General features: G+C 41.4%; 1 protein-coding gene across 2 annotated transcripts in view; it reads left to right on the forward strand.

The window, feature by feature from the left end:
* Positions 1 to 26,280, forward strand: part of ANK3 (ankyrin 3) — a 762,832-nt gene that overhangs the window by 104,245 nt on the left and 632,307 nt on the right. The window contains exon 1 of one of the 2 annotated variants that reach the window (XM_073685434.1): positions 7,165 to 7,182. The exons of the other annotated variant lie outside the window; for it this stretch is intronic. Coding sequence (XP_073541535.1) covers positions 7,180 to 7,182 — 3 coding nt within the window. The 5' untranslated portion in view covers positions 7,165 to 7,179. Of the gene's footprint in view, positions 1 to 7,164; positions 7,183 to 26,280 lie in introns of those variants that run through there. 2 annotated transcript variants of the gene reach the window in all.

Raw genomic sequence — 26,280 nt, forward strand, 5'->3', positions numbered from 1 at the left:
TTTTGGTGATAATTTTAAGCGGTATGTGTGGAGAAAACCAGGCACTGCTCATCACCTGCCCAATACAATCCCAACAGTGAAACATGGTGGTGGCAGCATCGTGCTATGGGAGTGTTTTTCAGCTGCAGGGACAGGACGACTGGTTGCAATTGAAGGAAACATGAATTTGGCCAAGTACAGAGATATCCTGGATGAAAACCTCTTCCAGAGTGCTCTGGACCTCAGCCTTGGCCAAAGGTTCACCTTCCAACAAGACAGTGACCCTAAGCACACAGCTAAAGTAACAAAGGAGTGGCTTCAGAACAACTTTGTGACCATTCTTGACTGGCCCAGCCAGAGCCCTGACCGAAACCCAATTGAGCATCTCTGGAGAGACCTGAAAATGGCTGTTCACCAACGTTCACCATCCAACCTGAAGGAACTGGAGAGGGTCTGCGAGTAAAAATGGCAGAGGATCCCCAAATCTTCATTCCCAAGAAGACTCATGGCTGTACTAGCTCAAAAGGGTGCTTTTACTCAATACTGAGCAAAGGGTCTGAATAATTATGACCATGTGATATTTCAGTTTTTCTTTTTTAATAAATTTGCAAACATGTCTACATTTCTGGGTTTTTTTCAGTCAAGACGGGGTGCAGAGTGTACTTTAATGAGAAAAAAAATGAACTTTTTAGAATTTACCAAATGGCTGCAATGAAACCAAGAGTGAAAAATTTAAAGGGGTCTGAATACTTTCCGTACCCACTGTACATTGAAAAAGTGACTTCTGGTCCACACAGAAATGCTGGTGTGAGCTACTAGTCACAACTACGGTCATATGATGCAGGAGAGGACCGGAGCAGTGCTGGAAACAAGGGTATGTGCACACGTTGAGTATTTTGTGTTCTGCACCATTTCTGCAACTCTTTTCAGGAAAACGCAGCCTCAAAAAGTAGCGTTTTTGTGTTGTTGCCACGTTTTTTGCCTGCGTTTTTTCAGTGCATTCAATGCGTGAAAAATAGCAGACAACAACAAACAGGGAATTGACATGCTGCAGATTATTTTCTGCCCCAAATCTGCAAGTCAAAAACACTCAACGTGTGCATGACACTTCAGGTTTCTCATTCACTTTGCTGGTATCAGGTTTTGCTTCAGGTTTTGTTAACAAATCCAAGTGGAAAAAAAGCAGCAAAAACGCAACGTGTGCACATGGCCTTAGACAGCGACCAGTAAGTAAACGCTGGAGTGGTACTTCACAGATAATTTTTCACTTTTACATAGTAAATTTAGGGAACTATTGAGGCTCCCTAAGAACTCATTTTTCTAATGCTTACCAGGCGGTGCCTGAATGTTTGGGCCAATGTTAAGCAACAAGGGTCAGGGAATTTGTGACTACATTTTTTTTTATCTTTCCACTTACAGTAATAGTTCCCATTATAGTGATGATGTAATGATATATTTAGATTGCCTATTAGTTCATCTTCCCCAGAATTTCTTCTGGAAAGATGTATGACTATATTATTTTGTAACATTATTTTATCTCTACCATAGTGAGCTCTGAAAGTTTTGTAGCCCATAACTATATTCGTACATAGTTGGCGTAGCTGAGATCCTATAATACTGCGGGACTGTATTACGTATTACATCAAAGACGGATGATTGTTTAGAACCTGGTGTCAAGTCAACTCTTCACAGAATGCAATTTACCAGCTCTTTGCACTGAACTTACAAAAAGTGATGAACTATTTCAGCTATGAAGCCTACAGAATTGTGAATGCAGCTCATAAAAAAACTAGAAACCAAAAAGAATTTGTGGGAAACAAGAGCATATCAATAAAAGTAGAAAATTTTATTATAACAATCAATAAAAACGCATGACAAACTTAAGAAACAAGGTAAAAATAGAGAAAAATAGAAGCGACGTCAAGGTGCCACGTCTATTCAGGGAGTGTATTATTCTAGGTTTAGGGTAATCAATGATTGCATGGAGAGAAGAGTATAGTCCGATAAGAGTAAAAACATACAACGACATGTAAGTATAATACAGCAAATGCAAAAAAAAGCATCAAAAGATTTAAATAAAGTGCTTGTGTAAAGTAAACACCATAAATGTTAGTGCACATGTTATATATGGCACTGTCAGTAAAGATAATGCATAAACTTCATAGAATAGTGCAGAGGCAGATAAATCAAAGGTATTTCCCATAAAGTATTAGCCAGGAGGACAATTCATGCTGTTAGTACATTTGTGCAAGTAATATTAGAAGGACCTCCATTATTTCCAACCAGAGACAGCATACAAAATATGTAAAGCCTAGTATACAACCTTAGTAGGACGTGGATAAGTCTCAATGCGCGTTTCAAGTTGACTGATGCTTTTGTTACATGCTAGGTTCAGATAGGGGTGAGACAGGTTACATGAATTCTTTGGAATCCTTGGGGACTGTTACTCAGGGAGACCATAGACCATGTGCTGCAGCTTCTCTCAGGCACACAGGGGTATTGACCCTCAGGCACAGACACATAGGTTGTTTCACTTGCTGACCAGACACACTTGACAAGAGTCCTCATAAACGATAGAACAGTAGCATTTAATAAGAAGCCGCACAGCTAGTGCAAGTTAAGTCTTATGAGCAACAGGCTTCAGTGACAAACAGTACAGTTTCCTTAGCAGCACAGCAGTTCACAGTCTTCTGAGTAGTACAGGACAGCACAGTTCTAATGCAAAGGCACATTAATGAACACAGCATTCTTTACAGCACAGTGAGATGGAGGAGGGGGGGGGGGTTTGCTGAGGGAGATGATCCCTGTGACACTGTTTCTTCCAGTCCTTATCTTTCTGCCTGACAATACTCTTCACTGTTAGTTCAGAAACTCTACCTGGCCTGTGCTTAGCTTCACTCCTGACTTGAATCCTTTTCACTTGCAGGGGCGCTTCTGTAAGATACTATTATGATCTGCAACAAGTACTAAGGAAAGATAGGGGAAAGCTGTCCCTACAGTAAGACTAAGCTGAATCCCTAAGATGTAGCGGGCTTCCTGTTCCTTGTGAACAGACCCGCCTTAGTCCTCGGCTAGTCTGAACGAAGACCTATAGAATTAAGGGAGGGGTCCATAAAACAACTAAGGACTGGGACAAAAATGGGACACCTCCTAAACAGAACCCTCGCTGGAGACCATGTAGCCGAAAAAACTAATTTTCTGCACAGCGAACTCACATTTCTCAAGCTTAGCAAAGAGTGAATTATCACTCAATAACTGCAAAACTTCACGTACACTCTGCCAATGGGACTCTAGATCTGGTGAATAAATCAAATTGTCATCCAAATACACAACCTCTTTCTTACCAATCAAAGGTCTCAGGATGTCATTAATAAGGTTCTGAAAAAATGCAGGTGCATTGGTAAGACCAAAAGGCATCACCAGATTCTCAAAATGACCTACCGGAGTGTTAAAAGCAGTTTTCCATTCATCATCCTCCTTCACTCGTAACAAATTGTATGCCCCCCGGAGATCAATTTTGGAGAACCACTTGGCTCCCACTAACTGGTTAAACAAGTCAGTAATTAACGGCAATGGGTAGGAATTGCGTACGGTAATCTTATTCATTTCACGAAAATCCAGACATGGACGTAAACCCCCGTCCTTTTTTTAGCAAAGAAGAATCCAACTGCCACAGGCGACTTAGAAGGTCTAATGTGACCAGCAGCCAGGCTAGTCTGTATGTACTCCTCCAAGGCCTTTCTTTCAGGGATAGTCAGATTAAACAAGCGACTTTTGGGAAGAGTAGCACCCAGAACAAACTCAATGGTGCAATCATAATCCCTATAAGGAGGTAAAACTTGCGACTCCTCCTCCGAAAAAACCCTCCAAAAATCTTGAATAGGTACCGGTAATTCCCCTTTTTCTACAGCCGCAATGCGACCATTGCAACATTTATCATAGCACTTCGGACTCCAAGACTTAATCACATTAGTAGACCAGTCCAATAAAGGATTGTGCAGTTTTAACCAAGGCAATCCTAGAACAACTGGGCAGGGCAAATTATCCAAAAGAACCAAGTCCAAAATTTCTTGGTGAACTCCATTGATAGTGAGGGGAAATGCAGCAGTCTTGTGAGTAATATATTTTAAAGGAGTGTTATCAATTGCAACCACAGAAATAGGTGATGACAAAGGTTTGGATTTCAATTTAAGGTTTTCCAAAAACCCTTTATCAATCACATTAAGTGTTGAACCACAATCCACAAATACCTGAAATTCAATCAAATCTCACTGCAGAGTAGTACTTCCAGGAAGAAATACTCCTGCAGAGCATAAACAAGCTATACCGGCGTAACTGACCTTTTTTTTTTGTTTACTTAAACGACGCTCACAGTACTTAGTCAAATGGTCAGCTTTACCACAATAAAGACACAATCCCTCGGCGAACCTCCGGTCTCTTTCCTGAGAGCGGAGTGACATCGCCCCAACCTCCATCGGTTCCCCGCTGTCAGAGCAGATTTTCTGGGGACTAGGAACTAACATTACAGGAGTCTTTACCTCATTGAGCCTGCACCTCAGTCTCTTGTCTATACGAACAGCTAATTGCATAGCTTCCTGCAGAGTCTCAGCTGCAGGGAATGCAATTAGCAAATCCTTAACCCTTTCACTCAGACAAGCAAGAAATAAACATCTCAGCGCAGGATCATTCCACTTAACTTCTGAGGCCCATCTCCTGAAGTGTGTGCAATAATCTTCAACATCATCTGACCCCTGATTCAAACGTCTAAGTTCTGATTCAGCAGATGAGATTTGATCAGGATCGTCATATAATAGCCCAATAGCAGAAAAAAATTATTCAACAGACCTTAAACACGGATCATTAGGCTGGAGAGAAAAGGCCCACCCCTGTGGTTCATTGCGCAAAAGTGACATAAAACCAATGCGCTGTGATTCATTCCCAGAGGATCTTGGTCTCAAACAAAAATATAACAAACAAGCATTTTTAAAGGAAAAAAATCTTGCTGTTTACCATAAAAAACATCAGGCAGTCCTACCTTGGGTTCAACAAAATGCGCTCCAGAACAGCTACTCACGTGTTGCTGAAGCTCGGCCACCTCCAGAGACAATCCCTGCAGGCGTTGACCCAAATCCTGGACGGAAACCATACTGATCCCCGAATTTCTTTCCTTTTTATTTTTTATTTTTTTGGGCTGGGCTTACTGTTATGATCTGCAACAAGTACTAAGGAAAGATAGGGGAAAGCTGTCCCTGCAGTAAGACTGAGCTGAATCCCTACGATGTAGCGGGCTTCCTGTTTCTTGTGAACACACCCGCCTTAGTCCTCGGCTAGTCTGAATGAAGACCTATATAATTAAGGGAGGGGTCCCTAAAAGAACTAAGGACTGGGACAAAAATGGGACACCTCCTAAACAGAAGTTGTTGCAGAACACAAAAAGACAAACTGACAAAAATGTACTAAAGGTCCCAGAGGACCAAGCAAACTTGACTGAGAAAGGCACCGAAGCACCAGGCTAGAGAAACAGTCAAACACTGAAGTCCAGCACAGCCAGAAGGGCGGAGCTGGGATATAAAGGCAGATGGTCACGTGACCGCAAAACACAAGATAGAAAAAACAAACAGGAGGGTTCTAACAGATACAGAACATACACACCACCTTTCTCTTCAGCTCCAGCCAGACAGTAAACAACTTCCCCACAATCCCCCTGGGGCTCTGCTAAAACACTCCCCTTCTCCTGTGACTGCGCTAACCCATCTAGTTGCTGGATGCTTCTGGAGCACAACACTTCCTGTCTCCTGTGTTTGTGTTACTTCTAATAGTTCTTGTATGCCTTTAAAGCAACAGCACTACTTCTATATGTCACAATCTGCAACATCACTACTTCTGCATGTCACACTTTAATCCAGGTCTGAGAAGAGATCCCTCAAGAGAACATCCGCCACCTCATCAGGAGCATGCCCAGGCACTGTAGGGAGGTCATACAGGCACTTGGAGGACACACACACTACTAAGCATCATTTCATATATTTTGTGGTAGATCGGTTCACTCGGCTGCTCATAGAGGTAGACACAGGAACACTGTCTCTTTACATCTTCCATTGTAGTTTATTAAGAGCACTGTATAAACCAGGGCAATGTTAGTAAAACAAACACGGCCTTCCCAGCCTAACAGGAAAAATAAAAAGTTAACGAATGGCACAGTCCTTGTTGCTATGGGTAACCGCCCGCTTCAGGAACAAACAACCCAAAGTTTAGCTTTCTTCCACATGAGAAAACAACTCTAGAGCTTTTACCTCCAGGTCTACCCCACACCAAATGCTCTAAAAGGCTGGGAATTTATCCTCTGACCTAATCCCTCTCTACAGGTGTTTAATAACCATAGCACTAAACATGATTGATTAACCCCGATCTTCACTTTGTGTGCTGGAAGATTTTTTCTATGTTTATATTACTGGAGCTAACAATCTCAGTGCTACATATTCCCCCTCCAGTACTTTGCCAGTGATTTTGTCACAATATATATGAATTGTACAATAGTGTTTAATGGTGAGCATATTTTTTTGTTTAACGGCAATCGACTCAATCTCAAACAATGGTGACTTGATGGATGAACACTTTGTAGGAGGATCGATCTTCTGCAAGCCTAGAAAGGTCCACCAGGGTCTTCTCCGCAGTTATCTTTATATTGTCCAGTCACCAGGTTGCTAGTCTTCCTCTTCGCCTTGTTCCTTTTATTCTTCCGACCATGATGTTCTTCTCCAGTGATTCCACTCTTCAAATGATCGTACCTGGCAGAAGTCAATATCTTTGTCTTCTTTGTGTTGAGTAGCAGTCTCTTGTTTGAGCTTTCCATCCTGACACTCCTTAATAAGTCCTTCATGCCATCTATGCATCTATGCAATGACTAAGGACGCAACCGTCTTGAAATGTGTATGCGATTACTCTATGTGTGGAGTTTTTATGGATTTGCAATAAAGAAGAATTTTTTTATGAGGACCCAGTGCTGGATGTACCTTCCTTTTCTCTTCATTCCATCTACACTTGATTTTATTAATGTTGTATCATCTGTGTATTTAAGATTGTTGATGATTCTTCCAGAAATTTTGATTCCTTCTTCTTTTTCGGCAAGTCCAGCCTTCCTGAAAATAGCATCTGCATATAAATTGAAGAGACATGGTGACCGGATGCAGCATTGTCTGAATGGTGAGCATAGACTTAGAAATATTCAATGCGAGTATTGCCTGGGTACACTTACTCCTATTATTTTGCCTTTTCTAAACCACATAATGAACTCTTCTCCTTCGTCTAACTTGTAATACAGAGGTAGGGATGTCCCAAAAGCCAAACCTCTTTATCTTGCCAGTGTTTGAGCTTTTATTGATTGGAAACATTGAAAAATCAAAGCTGACCCATTGGGTTATTGCTATCAAATTGTTGTTCAGTCGGACAAACTCGGTTATGTCTCAACAACGAAAACGTGTAAAACATCCATAGCTTATAATGTGCTTGTGTGCTATCTAAAAAAACACGAGAAAAACGCACATGTGAATAAGACCTTAAACTATATGCACATCAGCCACTGATTGCTACAACCTTCATTACTTTCAAATGTTTTAACAGTTAAATGTAGGCCTTGCTAATGTTATTTGAGCTTTTTATTTATTTTTTGTATCAGTTTCCTTTTCAAATGCAAATTCAATTTTGCATTTATAATTCTGGAACCATTCCTACCTTTTCAAAGTGGCCATTTCTGTGTATGATATAGTCCTATCAATGACAAGAAAAAACATGTTAAAAATCTTAGATTATCCTGACAGAAGTCATATTAAATAAATATGCCATGAGAGCACGCTAAGGGTAGTATTAAAATAGGATTTTTTTACCTATAAAATAATGGTATAGGGATTTTCTCATGATGACAACCCCATTTCTTAAATAAAGTTAATCCAGTGATCAATCCTGGTTCAACTAGTCTAACCAGTTGTGATCAGTGGATCCATGTGCACCAAGAGTGACCTTCACATGACCCTATATCTGAAGGCATTAATAAAAATTTCCAAATCCAGAACGGAAAAATAACTAAGTGGCCCTACTAATCTATGTTGTAATGCATGACGTGCCCGTAAACATGTACAAGATACATGTCTGAGAGTTGAAAAATGATTGACCACCCTCATATAACAAAGCTCTAATTTTGCATAGACCCATGACGGGGGACGGAAGTTTATGGGAGAGCAAAATTGTATCCAAACCAACCCCGCACCTCACCTATGCCACCACCCTTGTCAAGTGATCGGTACCTGCAAAATACTGGCTCTTCTTAGAGAGGTGCCGGGGAGTACTTGCTTGGAGATGTTTATGCAGAGCAGAATAGGGGAGATGAGTTAGGCAGCAACCTAAATGACTGCCTGTGCAGAGCACTGCAGCTGATGACAAACTCACATTGACTGCTGTGCTCTGCATGAGTAGCAATTTAGATGACAGAAGATTCTAGCTTCTAAGAGGGCTTAAAAGGATTGCACTTTCCCAACAGTATTATTCTGAATCCATTACTAGGCTGCGAGTTTGGGGCTCTTGAGACACTGTTTCTTGGCTGTCTCTGTGTCCCAGTACTCACACAAAGAGATTTAATCAGATAGCTTGACTCGACTACAGAGGCACGTATGAAAATTCCAGAATAAGGTTTATTTTCAATCTTAATTCTTGTAGTTATGCATAAATACTGTAGGCAAACTTTATTTCATAGCAACGCAACAGCAACAATACAATACAATTCTGTATGATTCCCAAGTCATGGGGCATGACAAGTAGGCATCAGATACACAAATGGCTCAGACTGGCACAAGAGGGAGTAATGCATAGTGCAATGTTACAAGGCAATCATATTTACAGTAATCTCTTTCAGGCAATTCAATAGGCATAACACAATATATCAGTATTTCTTGGAGAGCTCCCTTTATTGATGCTATTGGTTAAAGCAAGTAGAATTTACTTACAGCATTTTACCATATATTTTTTGCTGTGAATGACACATAATAAAAGGGAACAGAATCAAAATTGTTAAACTTCCCTGAAACATTTCAGCAATATTTATTATAGCCACTTGTCTGAGCAAATTTCCATCTTAGAATGTGTAGGGATCTTTTGTTCCTCAGCAGGCAACAAAAAGCAGCAAGGACATTGGAAATTGCCTATGTATTCTTAATTAGTATTTTATTTTCCCAGTACATTTTTCCTGCTGTGCTTGGATCAAGCCCTCTAGAGTACTGGTGTTTTACTGTCAACAAACACTTTCCACTTCCCTCTGTGCTCATCCGTTAATTGGAATCTGTGTATGACCTATAAAAAATACAAAGATTTTGGACTAATGTTCCATTTAATGCATATACATGTAAAGGACTGCACTGGATATAAATTGTCTATATATCTATTTCTAATAAAGTTATGTGATGCTAGATTTAGAAAATGTATGTAAGGGTTTATACAAAGAGTGCTGAAAGCTGTTAATATCTGTTTTGGGGGTAATTTATAGTCTTTATGGCATACAAAAATACTATTTCTCATGGTTTTTGTGTCACACCAACAACTTGCTCACCCTCTCAGCGCCTTTCTGCGGTTACCCCTCTGCTTCACCTCATGTCAGGCTGTCTCCCTGAGTTTGCCTCTTGTAGCACTCGCCAGCACTGCTGCATCTTCCAGCTGTCACCACCTAGCTATAGGGAGGGGCGACCAGTTTCTGCAGATATTTAACCCTGCTCTGTCCTGCAGAGATTAGCTTCTCTGGCCTATCCGCTGCCAGCAGAGGATATATTAGGCAGATCCTCCCTCCACTCCTTGCCTGAGCTTTGGTTCTTTGTGCTGTTTTTCTCTTGTTACTGACCCAACTTGTCCCACGTTCCATCTGATCTCTCCGCTCCTGACCTCGGCTTTCTATCCTGAACCTGTGATGCCTGCCACAACCTCGGACTGTCTGACTATGAGATGTCTGACTGTGTTGTTTGTACCTTGTATCCCTGACTTGACCCCTTGGTCAGCTGCTCCAGGTCTGGACACTGCCCTGGAGTGGCACCTGGTGGCTATCCTGTGGCCCAAGCCTATACTCACCATCAGAGGCCCTAGTAAAGACCAAGTAGCCACTTAGTCATGCCCCTTCAGGGTAAGCCCAGACAGTGGCGCAGTGGGTCCACACCCACCGTGGTCACAGTTTGCGTCCTTTGTTTCCCCTTGGTGCTTCTGTTAATTTGTATTGTTGTTGGTGGACTTGAACAGATTCTCCTTCCCACTCTACATTCTATGCAGATGGGATCCACAAACATTTGAATAGTTTCTGTAGTGTGCAGAATCAGATGCTAAAGGTCCCTTCTTCACCAGACAACTTTTTAAACTACCTACAAACAATGGTTAGAAAAAATTGTATAAAGAGTAATGGAACTTGTTTTTTTCAATTATTAGTCAGCCTTAAAAATATGAATTTTTGTAATGTATTTCAAATACCTTATTTTTTCTTCTTCTCCCTCAACACCGTGCTGCAGTGCTGTTTTAACTGCCTAGTTCAAGCTCCCGAAGAATCAGCTTTCAACTGCTGTTCAGCAAGAATCCATACTCTTTTTACAATCACAGTATAGGACTTTCTCTGTCTCAGCCACATGTAAACTTTCACCAGTGAACACGGTGTGCTTGTGTGCATGCTTTATAGGAAAATTAAAGCGCGAGCGGATGGGAAAACGAGGCAGGTGGTCCAAGCACTGCTTGGATTCTGCCCAAGGGCGAATACAACGTTTTTCCGCAGCAATGCCTATAAGCAGCATTTACATTTATGATCGTGTTGCTGCCATGTACAATATTTGTGCTTTTTGTTTTTTTGGGGCATTAATTTTAACTTTATTTATAATAACTGTTACAATAATTGTTACAATATTTCACAATTGACAAACAGGTCTTTAGTGGGAGAAAAAAAGTCCTTCTTGGCCTCCCAAAGAATTCAAGATCACATTCTCCACTTTCCTGGACTCTCAATACCATTAAGGGCTCCCACTTGTGATTTAAATAGGACGAATGCAATCTGATAAAAAATCGGATTGCATTCGGTCCAATGTTAATTAATGATTCCGTGCTCATATCCATTTTTATTTTCCAGCTCTGATTGAGATCTGACTGCGATTGCATGTGGAATTCGGTTCGTACGCACCCATATAAGTCTATCAATCGAGTTCAGTGCGATTCCCGCTGACTCCGGCAAAGGAGAAGATGGAGAAATTACTTTCTCCGTCCCCTCCTGGGCTGCGATTCTCTGATACGAGAGGATCGGAGCATAGAGCACTGACACTCGGCTCCCGCAGCAGAGCAGGAGCCGAGTGTCATTAACATATCGCATCAGATGTGATTCGCTAGTGTGTCTCCAGCCTAACCATGATGATGGTGGGGAAAAAAAAAGTTTGAAGAACACTTTCATATATCAATGATAAAGACATCATTTTGGTAAACTAGTAAAAGAAGGCATATCAGTCAAAAAACCTAAACCAGAAGATAGTGCTCATTGATATTGAAGTATTTGCCCACTCCGGTATCAATCATGCTTGGACAAGCAATAGGGGTTTTCTCAAAGAGCAGATATTTTTTAAGGGTTCCCCTATTATTCCCCTATTATTCCAAAAATAAAAATTTTGCTGTAGACTTTACAAAAATATGAAAAAAGTCTAACCAATCCATGTGACTTATTTTATTAGTACTAGTACATAGACGCTGTACTGTACAAAGACAAAAGCATGGGTCTGTAGACTCCTGCCAAAGTTGCTACTTAGTGTCTATGTGTTGACTCAAAGGCTATGTGCCCACAATGCAGAAATGCTCAGGATTTTTTCCTGAGCGTTTCTGCATCTCCCTGGCAGAAAAAAACGCATGCGGATTGTACATGCGTTTTCCTGCCAGGGATATGCGGAAGTGAAGCGTTCTTCACTTGCATTTCCGCATGCGGGTTGACAAGCGCTTTCCAAGTGATTTTAGCATCACTTGGAAAGTGCTTGACAACTTGGTCACACTATATAAATCCATGCAAATGTGGCGCCCTGCTGCGCATTGGTGCCACAGATCCCAGAGGGGTGCATGGACGGACTTCTCCACAAGAGGCCCTCATAGCATTCACACACCTCCACCTTCCACCTCAAACCAGCAGAGGGAGCCCGTTAGGGATATATAAAGGGAAGGTGGAGCCAGGCAGTTCAGTGAAGTCTGAGTCTTAGTTTCAGTCAGTCTGTTGAGAGGAGCTCCTGCAGAAGCTAGCCTGCAGTGGAGCTCAGTCAGTTCAGTCCAGACTCAGAGAGCTCGAGTTAGTGAGCCTAGAGCGTGCCGACGCCAAAAGAGCGGTGAAGAGTAGCGAGGCCTACTGCCCGTGAGAAGCCTAGTGAGGGCCCCGAGCGTGGCCGAAGGCGAGTGGAGTAAGCAAGCAACATAGGGGGCAGAGGAGCTTAACCAGCTCACCCCAAAACCATTTACCGGACACCGGGTCCGCGTCTGCAGGGATTCCTTACATCCAGCAGAAACAACCGGAACTCCTGGTGAACTATATGTCCCAGGAACACCAAAAGCTGATTACGTACCAGGGTCAGGAGTCACGGAGGCCCAAGAGACCAGGGAGTGTGATCTCCAACAGAAGGCCCTACCACCAGGTCAGCAGGTGCAAGACAGAGACCAAGTTAGGCCTAGCTCCAGGCAGGTCAGAAACTTATCAAGGAAAGGCAAGGAACAGGAGGCCCCACACCCGCTCACTGGGGAGAGTCCTGATATGCACCCTTCACCCTGAAGTACCCTGGACCGTGCCAGAAACACCACCAGTAAAGGTACTGAAGTGGACTGTTGTATGTGTGCCTATTCTTCCTCTGACCCGGCTGGGTCCCCTCTGTCCTGCATCTTTCTCCTACACTGCCCTGAGGCCCCGCTCCACCTGTGGGGAGTCGTACCAACTAAGCTGCCTAAACACCGGCCTCAGAGGACTGTCGCAGCGCTGGTGATCCTCAACAGACACCACGGGTGGCGTCACGAACATTCCCTATCCCATATAACTTCCCCCCTTCTTTTAAGAGTGACCCAAGGGTACGGGTCCGGGAGCCGACCACCGCGACTTCCCCCAAGATCAGGCAACAACAAGGCCCTTGCGCCGAGTCGTCCCCATCCACTAGGCGCGTCACAAACAGCATGGATTTATATAATGTGACCCGAGAGAATGTCAAAAAATAAAAAAATAAATATATACTTAACCTCCGATGGCACGCGCTGTCTTGCTTCACTGGGTCCCGGCTGCCGGCAGAGTGAAGGACCTGCCGACATCAGCATCGCGTGACCCGTCACATGACTTTGACGTCAGCGCAGGTCCTTCATTCCATCGCGAAGTGCCGGGAAGCAAGGAGGAGCGCACCGTGGGCCGCCAGAAGGTAAGTATATAATTATTTTTTATTTTATTCTTTTTTTACAGCTTTTTTAATGGCACCTGGGTGTGGATGAGACTCTCCTCTCCTCTACACCCGGGTACCATCCGCACATTAGAACGCGCCAATTACGCAAGTACAGATGCAGTCTTGCGGAATTGGCGCATTGTAATGCAAGTCAATGACGGCGAAAACGCAGCACTTCTTCAAAATAATTGGTAGTGCTGCTTTTTTTTCCGCAATGATAATCCGCAGCGGAAATTTCCGCAGTATGTGCACAGCACATGCGAATTATAATTGGGGGACATGGCAGGCCTTCTACCATGCGTTTTTAAGCATTTCTGCAGCGTTTTTGCCGCTGCGGAAACGCTTAAAAAACGCATCGTAGGCACACAGCCTAAAGAACATGCAGCAGGAGCCCAAAACTGCTAGCGCTGCCGAATGTTTTTGTGACAAAAATCCCCTAAATTTATTTTTTTCATACAAATAGCACAGACTGAGCTAGAAAGTCTTGTATGCACTTTGTGCCTATTTGTTTTCATTAATAAACCACAATTAGAACATAGCCAAGAGCTGGCCCGATAAGGTTCTTTTCCAAAGTACAACGTATCTGCCTCTTCTTCCCTAAGGCAAAAATTAGTTCTTGTCTTGTTCTAGAGAGCTAGATAAAAGCTGCGAATTGAATTAACCTTGCTGAAGGAATAAAATGATTCATTGTTGTGACGCAGTATTTTAGGATTCTGTGTCTCGGCACAGCTGGGCGATGTATCGGGCAGACATGTTATCACAGACTTTTGTGAGAAAGTGATTGGAATACTGATCAAGTCAGAGAAGATGTTTTGGTACCTGAGGGAATGGTAACAAAAACATGCCCATTCCCTTAGGCATAGCGGTCACAGGCTTAGTTTTTCCATGGATTATACAAAGGCAAGCGTTAGTTGGGATGGCCCGAAATGCATAATAAAAATGCTTTGTTCAGATTAGCATTCAGAAAATATATACTTGAATAATTGGTTTGCTCCTTTTGGAATTAATTACTGTTTTTATTGAATGAATTTGGAAGGAAAAATGGATTTTTGTGATTGCTGGGAGACCCTGTAATCAGAAAGGCCTTCTAACTGTCCAAAGCTAATAGTCCCCCAATTAGAGGAAAAAGGAGTTGTCAAGGATATGAATATTTCCTTCTACAAAGTCAGTGAATGCTGTAAAAAAAATTAAACATAGTAAAAAAAAATCTACTTACTCATGACAATTGAGGCTAATCACAGCTCTCAGTGGTGATGCCTGCATGTACTGCAGAAGGCCACTAAGATCAGTCATTGACTGCAGTGGTCACTTGATATGATCAGCTGCAATGAAGTAAAAATAGACCTTCAGGGACTGCCATTCTAAGCATGTAGGGCATAGTACGGTGAATAAAATGATACCTTAATTTCTGCAATCTGATGTCATGTGCCTGAGAAATCCACATTTTTCTTATATGAAAATTAGTTGCTAAGATCTATGGGCCGGACATAGATCTCCTTGAAAATCTGCCCCCAGAGCTTATTTTATATGAAACGGCCGTTACCAGTATGAGACATCTATGGACTTATTATGAAGTGACTTTTTTCCTTTGTGTGAAGCCTCAATTTGGCACACCATCTTTTTAATAGATTTACAATTTTTTTAGATTTTTGGAATTAAAATTAATTGGTTTTAGATGTGCTGGATTTCTATTTTTTGGATTTTCATATTCAATGTGGATTTGGACTGCTTGCACTCATTGAGACAGGTGAGCTGGGTTACCCCCTTTTCCAGTGTGAGACATGTTATGGCTAACACTTTGCTCTCATAATCACACACAGGTCTGCAGTGAGTTCAGAACGAACACAGTACAACAGAGCTAACTCAGTACAACAGATATTAATTTTATCTCATTACAAACTCATTATCAGCTGCAAGCTTCTCACAATGCTTCAGCTTTCATCTCACAGGCAGCCATGAGGGGGGATGGCAGTACAGCAGAGCTGACAGCACTGTGAGATCACAACTGCATATATGCTTGTTGTGTTTGTAATGAGACAAGGTTCGACTCTGCTGTAATGTTTTAGTTATAATCAGGCACAGCTCTGCAGCAGAGCAGACAGCACCATGAGAGGACAACTGCTGCTGCAAATGATTATCAGGGAAATCTATGTCCGGCCCATAGATCTTAACAGCTTGTTTTCATATGGAAAAAATGTGGATTTCTTTGGAATAAAACATTGGATCACAGGAATCAGTGTATCATTTTATTCAACTTTCTAGGACCTGAATACCCATATAGATTATTATTATTATTATTATTTATTATTATAGCGCCATTTATTCCATGGCGCTTTACATGTGAAAAAGGGGGTATAATATAAGAACAATTTCAATAATCTTGAACACAGTGTGACAGCGACTGGTACAGGCGGAGCGAGGACCCTGCCCGCGAGGGCTCACAATCTACGAGGGATGGGTGAGGATACAGTAGGTGAGGGTAGAGCTGGTCGTGCAGCGGTATGGTGGAGCGGTGGTTACTGCAGGTTGTAGGCTTGTCGGAAGAGATGGGTCTTCAGGTTCCTTTTGAAGGTTTCCACGGTAGGCGAGAGTCTGATACGTTGGGGTAGAGAGTTCCAGAGTAGGGCGGAAGCACGGGAGAAATCTTGTATACGGTTGTGGGAGGAGGAGATAAGAGGGGAGTAGAGCAGGAGATCTTGTGAGGATCGGAGGTTGCGTGCAGGTATGTAACGGGAGACTAGGTCGGAGATATATGGAGGAGACAGGTTGTGAATGGCTTTGTATGTCATGGTTAGGGTTTTGAACTGGAGTCTCTGAGCAATGGGGAGCCAGTGAAGAGATTGACAGAGAGGAGAGGCCGGGGAATAGCGGGGGGACAGGTTGATTAGTCGAGCAGCAGAGTTTAGATGGCTTAGGAGGGTTGATCCTACTGACAGATTGCCTTTAAATGAGTTCCTTGCATTCCCTGCTTTTATATAAAAAATGTGTACATCAAGGATTGGCTGGGTAAGGAGTCTTATTGGCAATGTTGTATTAGAAAAAAGTATGCAGATTAGCTCTCTGCTAGAAGGAAAAAGTGAATCTCACTGGTACCACCTCTCTTAGAAAGATGTAAGCCAATTATTTTAATCAAGACACTAGGAAGTAGTAAGAGACCACTGGAGAACAAATACTGAAGCCCTGGTTGACTAAACACTGGACCCTAGGACCTAAGAACTCCAATGTCTGGATGGTTGATATTGTATAATGTGAACATTAAGACATACAATATTATGGTTTTTTTTAATTTCATACTCTATTTATAGAGATGTGAGACTGCTAAAAATGTCCACAGCCTTCTAGGAACACGACCATAAAATTGTACCTTTTATGGAAAGTAAAATTACCATTTTTACTACTGCTACCAGTTTCCACCTGCTGATAATTACTTTTCACGGTAGGATGCTAAAAGCACTTAAGAATCAAAGACTGATGCAGACATATTGAGACAAATTCTAAATAAAGAGGTGATTGACATCCCAGGACCCTTTTAATTATTGAGAGGGACCAGATGTGGTGCAGAAATTAGTTATAAAGAGATCTAACTAGTTTCTTAAGAACCGTTTCACATATCATGAAATGTTCAGGATAGGTGCTCCTAACTTTATTTTATTTTTTTGTGCCAATATAGGTCTCCCTAATTTCCAAGTTGCAAAACTACATTACTCTGATACTAATAATATGAGTTCTAGCATTAACAAGTCATACAATTTCTTCCAGCCCAAATTTTCCACTATCAACAGTGAGTGGTATTATTGAACAGTGGGAGCATTTAGGAACCACAAATGGCCAAACCATGGAAAGTTACAAAGCTGGGTCAAAGAGTGCTGAGGTGCATAGTATATAAAAGATGACAATGCTCTGCTGACTCAATAACTGAAGAGTTCCAAACCAATTTTGGTCTTAATATTGTCACAAAAACTCTTGACCAGAAGCTACATGACATAGGTTTTCAAGGCTGGAAGCCTTATATCACCAAGCACAATGCCAAGTTTTGGATGGAGCAGTGTAAAGCACACTGACATTGGACTTTGGAGCAGTAAAAACGTGTTCTATTGAGTGAGCTTCTCTATCTAGTAGTCTGATGGATGAGTCTGGGTTTAGCAAATGCTAGGAGAACGTGACCTACCTGACTGAATTGTTCCAAAAGTAAAGTTTAATTGTGGAAGGATAATGATATTGGGTTGTGTGAAGACACGGGGTCTTCCATGGGTGTAATACTACTCAGGCAACACAGCGTGATGGTAAAACAGTGTGGCAATACTTTATTGAACCACCAAACGGACAATAAACACATAGGACAGTCCCAGCAAATACCCAAGATGGTACTACATTACACAGTCTCACCCTTCTGGCTTGCCTACCTGGGATAGAACAGCTGTGACTTTGGCACTTCCTGGGCCAATTACCTCAACCAGTGGCCCTCCACTTTTGGTGGGCCACCAAAGAGAGGAGGTAGCTAGCTTAGGAAGCTGACAATCCATAGAGATACAAGGCCAGGAGACCCAAGGGTCTCACTCTGGCCTCTTCAATAGTTTCCATGGGGCCAGATGACTGGCTGGTCCCAATCTGGCTTCTCCGAATGTCTCCATGGGTTTCAAGTGACCAGAGGGTCCCACCTGGCAACCCCAAACAACATATCCATAAGGCCAGGTGACTTCATTGTTCCAACCTGGTCTCCCCAAATGTATCCATGGGCTCTCTGATGGTCATTGGAGCAGATCTGTATCTTTCCAGTCAGGGCCATATACCATTAGGCTGCAATCATGTAGAATCCAAATTTATGTCTCTTTGGATAAAGCCATGCTACCAAGCTGATGGTCTGAAGAGAGTCTGCTCTTTGATTCTCCTTGTAAAGTTTCTTTCAATTCTCTGTTTCAAATCTCCCTGCTACAGAGGCATATGTTCCTTAAATAGTTCACATTTATTCTTTCAAGTACACATCCACAGGTCAAGGGTTAAGGATGATATTATTCCACAGGGCTCAGGTCTCATTGTTTGTGCACTTAATCAATTTACATAGTTGGTATAGCAGGGGGGACTCTTTAAATCAACATTTAGGTGGCTTAAGTATAATATGCAATTAACATAGTAACAAACATCATTGTTTCAGAACCAAGAGAAGACAACATTCAGAGTTATACAAATACTGGTCTGTCCTTCTTGACCAGCATTGAAACACACATACATTCACAAGTCAACACAAACACAATAGGCTATTTCACTTAGCTTAACAAATCTAGACGTCTGTCTGATTAAGATTAGAAGCTGTATCGTCACAGGTTGGTTTTAAGGAGGTGTCCTAAACCTATTAGTTCCAAAGGAAGTCTTAAAGGGTTTGTCTAGTGAAAACAAGTTATTACCTAACCACAGAATAGGTGATAACTTGTAGAACAGTGGGGGTCCAAACGCAGATAAGAGCTCTTTTTTTTTTCCCTGTTAAAATAAAGCTGAAATGTGCATGCTTGAGCGCTGCTTCATTCATTCTCTTCTCTGCCGGACAAAGTTAGTTCTGCTGATCGGTGGGGGTCCCAGAGGTCAGATCAGCTTGTTAGCTATCCTTTTTGATAATGGATTCATTCAGTTGAATGGTCGGGTTTTCATGGACCATCTCTAGGAGACACTTGGCAAGCATATATCCAATTTTTTTTTTGCGGATAAGAAAAGCAGATTGTTACACACGTGTCTCGGGTAGGGGCTCTGCTCCCCTTCCCTCGGTCCACTCAACTATGTTGTGCTCTGCATTGTGCTTTGCAAGCGGCCCAGCATGCTCCCATGTGATCGTCCGCCTAGGCCTATAGAAGGTCCATCAAGACACACATCTGTGTCTTGGTATTAAGACTCTTGGTTTCATCTGTGTTCTGTCTGCCTATGGCCTCCAGTGTTTCCAGTATCTGCTCCATATCCATACCTGCTTTCTGGTGTCCAGTCTGTCTGCGGTCACCAGTGCTGCCAGTCCTTGCGTCCCACATGCCTTCCCTGCTGCACCAATGCCCATGGCCCTTGTGCCAGCCGGACCGGGGTCTTGGAGGATCCATCGAGGTCCCAGAGGTCTAACCAATATGCCAAAAATGTTACTTGTTAAGTGGAGAACTGCACATAAAGAGCATGTCCTCCATTGCACCCTAGACCGCCTGTTGTGCAGGTTAGGCTCTGCCGCAGATCAGTAACATCATATTGCACTCTGTCTAGGTGGTCTCGTTAATATGCAGCACTGTTGTTTTCCTATGTGATGACTGTGTATTGATAAGGCTGCCAATATGATGATATCCAGGTAAATGCACAGTCACAGGTTAGATTCCCCTTATTTCCCGGCCTCTTCTCACCTGACGACATAAAATCTATTGCTCATCATAATAATATTTCAGATATGTTTAACCACCTTAATAGTAATGGTTTATAAATGATACATGAGATACGAGGTCCCTTGATATCCTTGTACTAACTTCCTGTTGCCATAGGCATTCATTAATATTCCGGGGAGGCCTTGTTGCCATGGCAAAACATGTAGTTGTAGAGGGGTTTCCATGGTGACTCTCCACCATTAGGTATCTACAAGAGGCTGGAAATCGGTGTCGATAGCTGTGAAGTGACATCTCTTAATATATGATGATCAAGGGTTATTTTAAAGATCTTGAACCTTTTTTTGTGTTGAATCACTTCTTGTTTGCTTGATAAAACAACACGTGTGACAATCGTCTGAGAAATAGGGAACCTTACCAAAAATTACTGAGTGGATATCAGAGGGGAATTTTTTGCTTTATATATATATTGACTAAAGCAAAAAAATATATATTATATATTTAATTATAATTTATATATATAATTTAAAAATACTGTGTTATTTCATCATAGTTTTCAAGACCTCTGCTTGCAGTCATTCAATTGAAGCTTTCCTAAGCATCTGTCCTATTCGTGTGCAGGACATAAGGAGATCATGACTTATGAGAAGAGACAACTCTGATATACTGGAGTTTGCTAAAACCACAAAGGTTCTTTGAAGCAGCAGAATACTCTGCAGATTGAATTGCAAGAAAACCTATTGGTAGTGATAGTCCTGGAACTAGTAGTAATGGCCACATTGGATGCCTCTATCTTTACAGTTAAAGCTTGCCTTTTGTTTTAAGTGATTTTTTTAGAATAAGCTGTTGTGTGTACATAATGATCACCATTATGTAAGGCCATTATATGACTTGGATACTGTATTTTCAGCAGTTTCACCCTCTGTGGGCTCTATCTCTAATTCTCAGTTGTTTCTGAGCTATTGGGTGGAAACTAAATGTTATAATGTCTCCTATACACAGTACACAGAGGCATGAGGGATTCCTGCTTTCTTGTATTTATGTTATACATATTTTCCACAGCAACAGCATGGATGACATTATACAGCAGTACTAAGCAGTGTAACGGTGAATCCAGCTCTGGGTTGAGATAAAATACCTACAAGAAAACAACAGCATGGTTTGTTTGTGTCTATGTCTCTTTCACTCTGCTTCTTGCTCTGTTCCTCCATTTTCCTTCCATCTCCTTTCTCTATAGATGTCAATAAGCAGCTGTAATCTAACACCTCACTGTGCTTGAAGTCCCTCTTGATTTGACTGAGATTAATTTTAACTGTCTTTCTGCGTGAATGATAAGTATAGGAGTAAGAGGCGAAGGAGAAGAAGAGTCTCATAAGTGGAGAAAGAAGTATATTCTTATAATAAGATATTCTACAAATATTCACCTGTACTATTGATTTATGCAGCTTGTTGAAATGACAGCGTTCATTTACATTTTATAAATTGACATGTATTCAGCCTTCAATTCATAGTATTTGGTAATCCTGCAGCCAATAGGTTACATTAGAACCGGCGTAACTACAACAGGTGCAGGGGTTGCAATGGCATCTGGAGCCTAAGGGGCCCAAAAGTCCCTTTGACCTATATAAAAAGACCAATACTATTAAAGACTTGCAACAATTGGGCGCCCTGTTGGAGCTTTTGCATTGGGGCCCATGAGCTTCAAGTTTCACCTTTGGGTAAAAGTAGATCTCACATGGAGTCCAGGACATCCACGGAATTACTGGGGCATTGTGGCTGGTTCTCAGCGAATAAATTGGTCCCATTTATTAAAGCTTGTTTTTTTTGTTTTGTGGAAATGAAAGTGAACCTAATTATTACAGTCGTCAGTATAAAAATAATGTACATTAATGTTGGTTAAAGGACACTTCGCTATGTATACGTACAGTTAGGTCCATATATATTTGGACAGAGACAACATTTTTCTAATTTTGGTTCTAGACATTACCACAATGAATTTTAAACAAAACAATTCAGATGCAGTTGAAGTTCTGACTTTCAGCTTTCATTTGAGGGTGTCCACAGTAAAATTGGATGAAGGGTTTAGGAGTTTCAGCTCCTTAACATGTGCCACCCTGTTTTTAAAGGGACCAAAAGTAATTGGACAATTGACTCCAAGGCTATTTCATGGACAGGTGTGGGCAATCCCTTCGTTATGTCATTCTCAATTAAGCAGGTAAAAGGCCTGGAGTTGATTTGAGGTGTGGTGCTTGCATTTGGAAGGTTTTTCTGTGAAGTAAACATGCGGTCAAAGGAGCTCTCCATGCAGGTGAAACAAGCCATCCTTAAGCTGCAAAAACAGAAAAAAAAACATCCGAGAAATTGCTACAATATTAGGAGTGGCAAAATCTACAGTTTGGTACATCCTGAGAAAGAAAGAAAGCACTGGTGAACTCATCAATGCAAAAAGACCTGGGCGCCCACGGAAGACAACAGTGGTGGATGATGGCAGAATAATCTCCAGGGTGAAGAGAAACCCCTTCACAACAGCCAACCAAGTGAACAACACTCTCCAGGAGGTAGGCGTATCAATATCCAAATCTACCATAAAGAGAAGACTGCATGAAAGTAAATACAGAGGGTTCACTGCACGGTGCAAGCCACTCATAAACATCAAGAATAAAAAGGCTAGACTGAACTTTGCTAAAAAACATCTAAAAAAGCCAGCACAGTTCTGGAAGAACATTCTTTGGACAGATGAAACCAAGATCAACCTCTACCAGAATGATGGAAAGAGAAAAGTATGGCGAAGGCGTGGTACAGCTCATGATCCAAAGCATACCACATCATCTGTAAAACACGGTGGAGGCAGTGTGATGGCTTGGGCATGCATGGCTGTCAGTGGCACTGGGTCACTAGTGTTTATTGATGATGTGACACAGGACAGAAGCAGCCGAATGAATTCTGATGTATTCAGAGCCATACTGTGTGCTCAGATCCAGCCAAATGCAGCCAAACTGATTGGTCGTCGTTTCGTACTACAGATGGACAATGACCCAAAACATAAAGCCAAAGCAACCCAGGAGTTTATTAAAGCAAAGAAGTGAAATATTTTTGAATGGCCAAGTCAGTCACCTGATCTCAACCCAATTGAGCATGCATTTCACTTGTTAAAGACTAAACTTCAGACGGAAAGGCCCACAAACAAACAGCAACTGAAAACCACTGCAGTGAAGGCCTGGCAGAGCATCAAAAAGGAGGAAACACAGCGTCTGGTGATGTCCATGAGTTCAAGACTTCAGGCAGTCATTGCCAACAAAGGGTTTTCAACCAAGTACTAGAAATGAACATTTTATTTACAATTATTTAATCTGTCCAATTACTTTTGGTCCCTTTAAAAACAGGGTGGCACATGTTAAGGAGCTGAAACTCCTAAACCCTTCATCCAATTTTATTGCCGATACCCTCAAATGAAAGCTGAAAGTCTGAACTTCAACTGCATCTGAATTGTTTTGTTTAAAATTCATTGTGGTAATGTCTACAACCAAAATTAGAAAAATATTGTCTCTGTCCAAATATATAAGGACCTAACTGTATATCGGTAATGCAATAGGGCTTATATTTGCACTATATTTTTACAAAAACATTTCCAATAAAATCTATTTTTTTATGTTTTTATTATTAAAGAAAATTATTACATCAATATCCAGTCTGATGATTACATCTTTATTGAATATATGACTTTATATACATTTTCTTTATCCTTTTTGCAATCCTTTATTTGTATTCCGTTTGTCCCGATTACTGAATATATGTTACGTCCCGCAGACCAAAACAAGTGCATGGGTGTAGAAGGTGAAGAATTTCCTTTAGAATCTGTGACAAGTAAATCACAGGTTCCAGTACATGTTGCCTGTGTCCTACTAGTGTGAAAACTGACAAAGAACTCTCAGTTTTACCCAAAGCATCAGACGAAATGAGAAAAAATGCTAATATAAGAGAAGCATTCGGCACACACTTCTCATTTACAGTGAATATTAATCCTGCGGTAAGATAGAAGCAGAAAGAAACTGCAATATTTGGTAGACGTTCCAATAGACAACATATTTAAGTCATCTTAACTGCTTCTTGACTGGGCGATTTTCTGTTGTTTTTTTTTTTTACCCTTTTGTTTTTTTACTCCCCATCTTCCTATAGCCAATTTTTTTTTTTTTATATTGACATATCTATATGAGGGCTTGTTTTTAGTTGGACGAGATGTAATTTTGAATGACACCATTCATTTTACCATATGATGCCGTGAGAAAGGGGAAAAAAAAACTCCCAAGTGTGGCTAAAGGACAAAAAAAATCTATTTTGACAATGTTTTTGCAGTTTTGTTTTTTTGGCATTCACTGAGCAATAAAAGTGACCTGGAAATTTTGATTTTCCAGGTCAGTACAATTACAGCGATACCAAACTTGTATAGTTTTATTTTTTTAATTTAATCCCTTACAGACATCCTCCATACATGTACGGCACAAGTCCGTAGCTGGATGCATGGAGTGAACTCACAGGGTGAGCTCGCCCCGTACTCGGCCAGTAATGGGTGTGTGTATTACAGGACCTGCCTCTAACAGCCGCAGATGGAGTGCAGTGCCGCCCGCGATTGTTAACCTGTTAAATGCCACTGTCAATCCAACATTAGCATTAACAGCGCACCAGCATGGGGGTGCGTTATTCTGTGCGCCCATCGGCGCACCCGTGACGTGATCGCAATTGATTGCTATGACAGCAGGGGGTCTATTGAAGGCTTCCGTGCTTTGAAGACCCTGCCTGTGGCCAGACTTCAAAGGAGACCGTGATTTTTACTATATGCAGTAATACTGTGGTATTGCTGTATATAGCACAAGCGATCAGACGATCTCAAGTTCAAGTCCCCTAAGGGAACTAATAAATACAGTGAAAAGTAAAAAAAATGTGTTAAAAAATCTGAAAAAAATAACAAAACATAAGTTCAAATCAACCGCCTTTCCCCCCATTAAAAATAAAGATAATAAAAAAATAATAAATACATGTGTGGCATCCAAAAAAGTCCGGTCTATCAAAACATAAAAATAATTAACCTGATTGGTAATAAACACCATGAACAGAAAAAAATTCAAAAATGGCAAAATTACATTTGTTTGGTCGCTGCAATACACACAAAAAATGTTGTAACAAGTGATTAAAATATCATATCTATCCCAAATTGATGGTATGGATAAAAACGTTGTCTCACCCCATAAAAAGTAAGCCATCACACAGCTCCATCGAATGAAAATTGCAAACGTTACGGGTCTCGGAAAAAGGCAACACACTCAAAAAGAATATGTTTTCAAAGTTCTGATTTTTTTTCTTCAGTATAATAATAAAAAACTGGACAAGTTTGTTATCACCGTAATCGTACTGATGAGGAAAATCATATTGCAAAGTCATTTTTTAACAGGCAATGTATGCTGTAAAAACAATTCCCAAAAAAACAATATCAGAATTGTTTTTTTTGTCACAATTTCACCGCACTTGGAATTTTTTTGTCCCATTTTCCAACACACTAAAACAAATAGTGTCATTCAAAAGTACAACTTGTCCCGTAAAAAGCAAGCCCTCATGTCCCTATGTCGACAGAGAAATAAAAAAGTTATGGCTCTTGGAGGAACAGAAGGAAAAAGTGAAGAAAAAAAAACCCGGAAATTGTCAGCATCGGAAATGTAGGGCCATTATACTGTATAGAGCACTTTTTGTGGCGATTATACTGTATGGAGGACTATGTGGGGTCCATTATACTGTATGGAGGACTATGTGGGGTCCATTATACTGTATGGAGGACTATGTGGGGCCATTATACTGTATGGAGGACTATGTGGGGCCCATTATAATGTATGAAGGACTAGGTGGGGCCCATTATAATGTATGGAGCACTATGTGGGGCCCATTATAATGTATGGAGGACTAGGTGGGGCTCATTATACTGTATGGAGGACTATGTGGGGCCATTATTCTGTATAGAGGACTATATGGGGCCATTATACTGTATGGAGGACTATGTGGGGCCCATTATAATGTATGGAGGACTAGGTGGGGCCCATTATTCTGTATGGAGGACTAGGTGGGGCCCATTATAATGTATGGAGGACTATGTGGGGCCCATTATTCTGTATGGAGGACTATGTGGGGCCCATTATAATGTATGGAGGACTAGGTGGGGCCATTATACTGTATGGAGGACTATGTGGGGTCATTATACTGTATGGAGGACTATGTGGGGCCATTATACTGTATGGAGCACTTTTTTTGGCCATTATACAGTATAGAGCACCATGCGGGGTCCATTTTAATGTGTAGAGCACTATGTGGGGCCATTATACTGTATGGAGCACTATGTGGGGCCATTATACTGTATGGAAGACAAAGGGGACCATTATACTGTATGGAGGACTATGTAGAGCCCATTATACTGTATAGAGCACTATGTGGGGTCCATTATACTGTGTGGAGGGCTGTGTGAGGATTAC

Source organism: Phyllobates terribilis, unplaced genomic scaffold (genome assembly GCF_046119375.1).
Source record: "Phyllobates terribilis strain yellow unplaced genomic scaffold, ASM4611937v1 Scaffold_5__5_contigs__length_657084704, whole genome shotgun sequence".
In the NCBI taxonomy this organism is placed as follows: Eukaryota; Metazoa; Chordata; class Amphibia; order Anura; family Dendrobatidae; genus Phyllobates; species Phyllobates terribilis.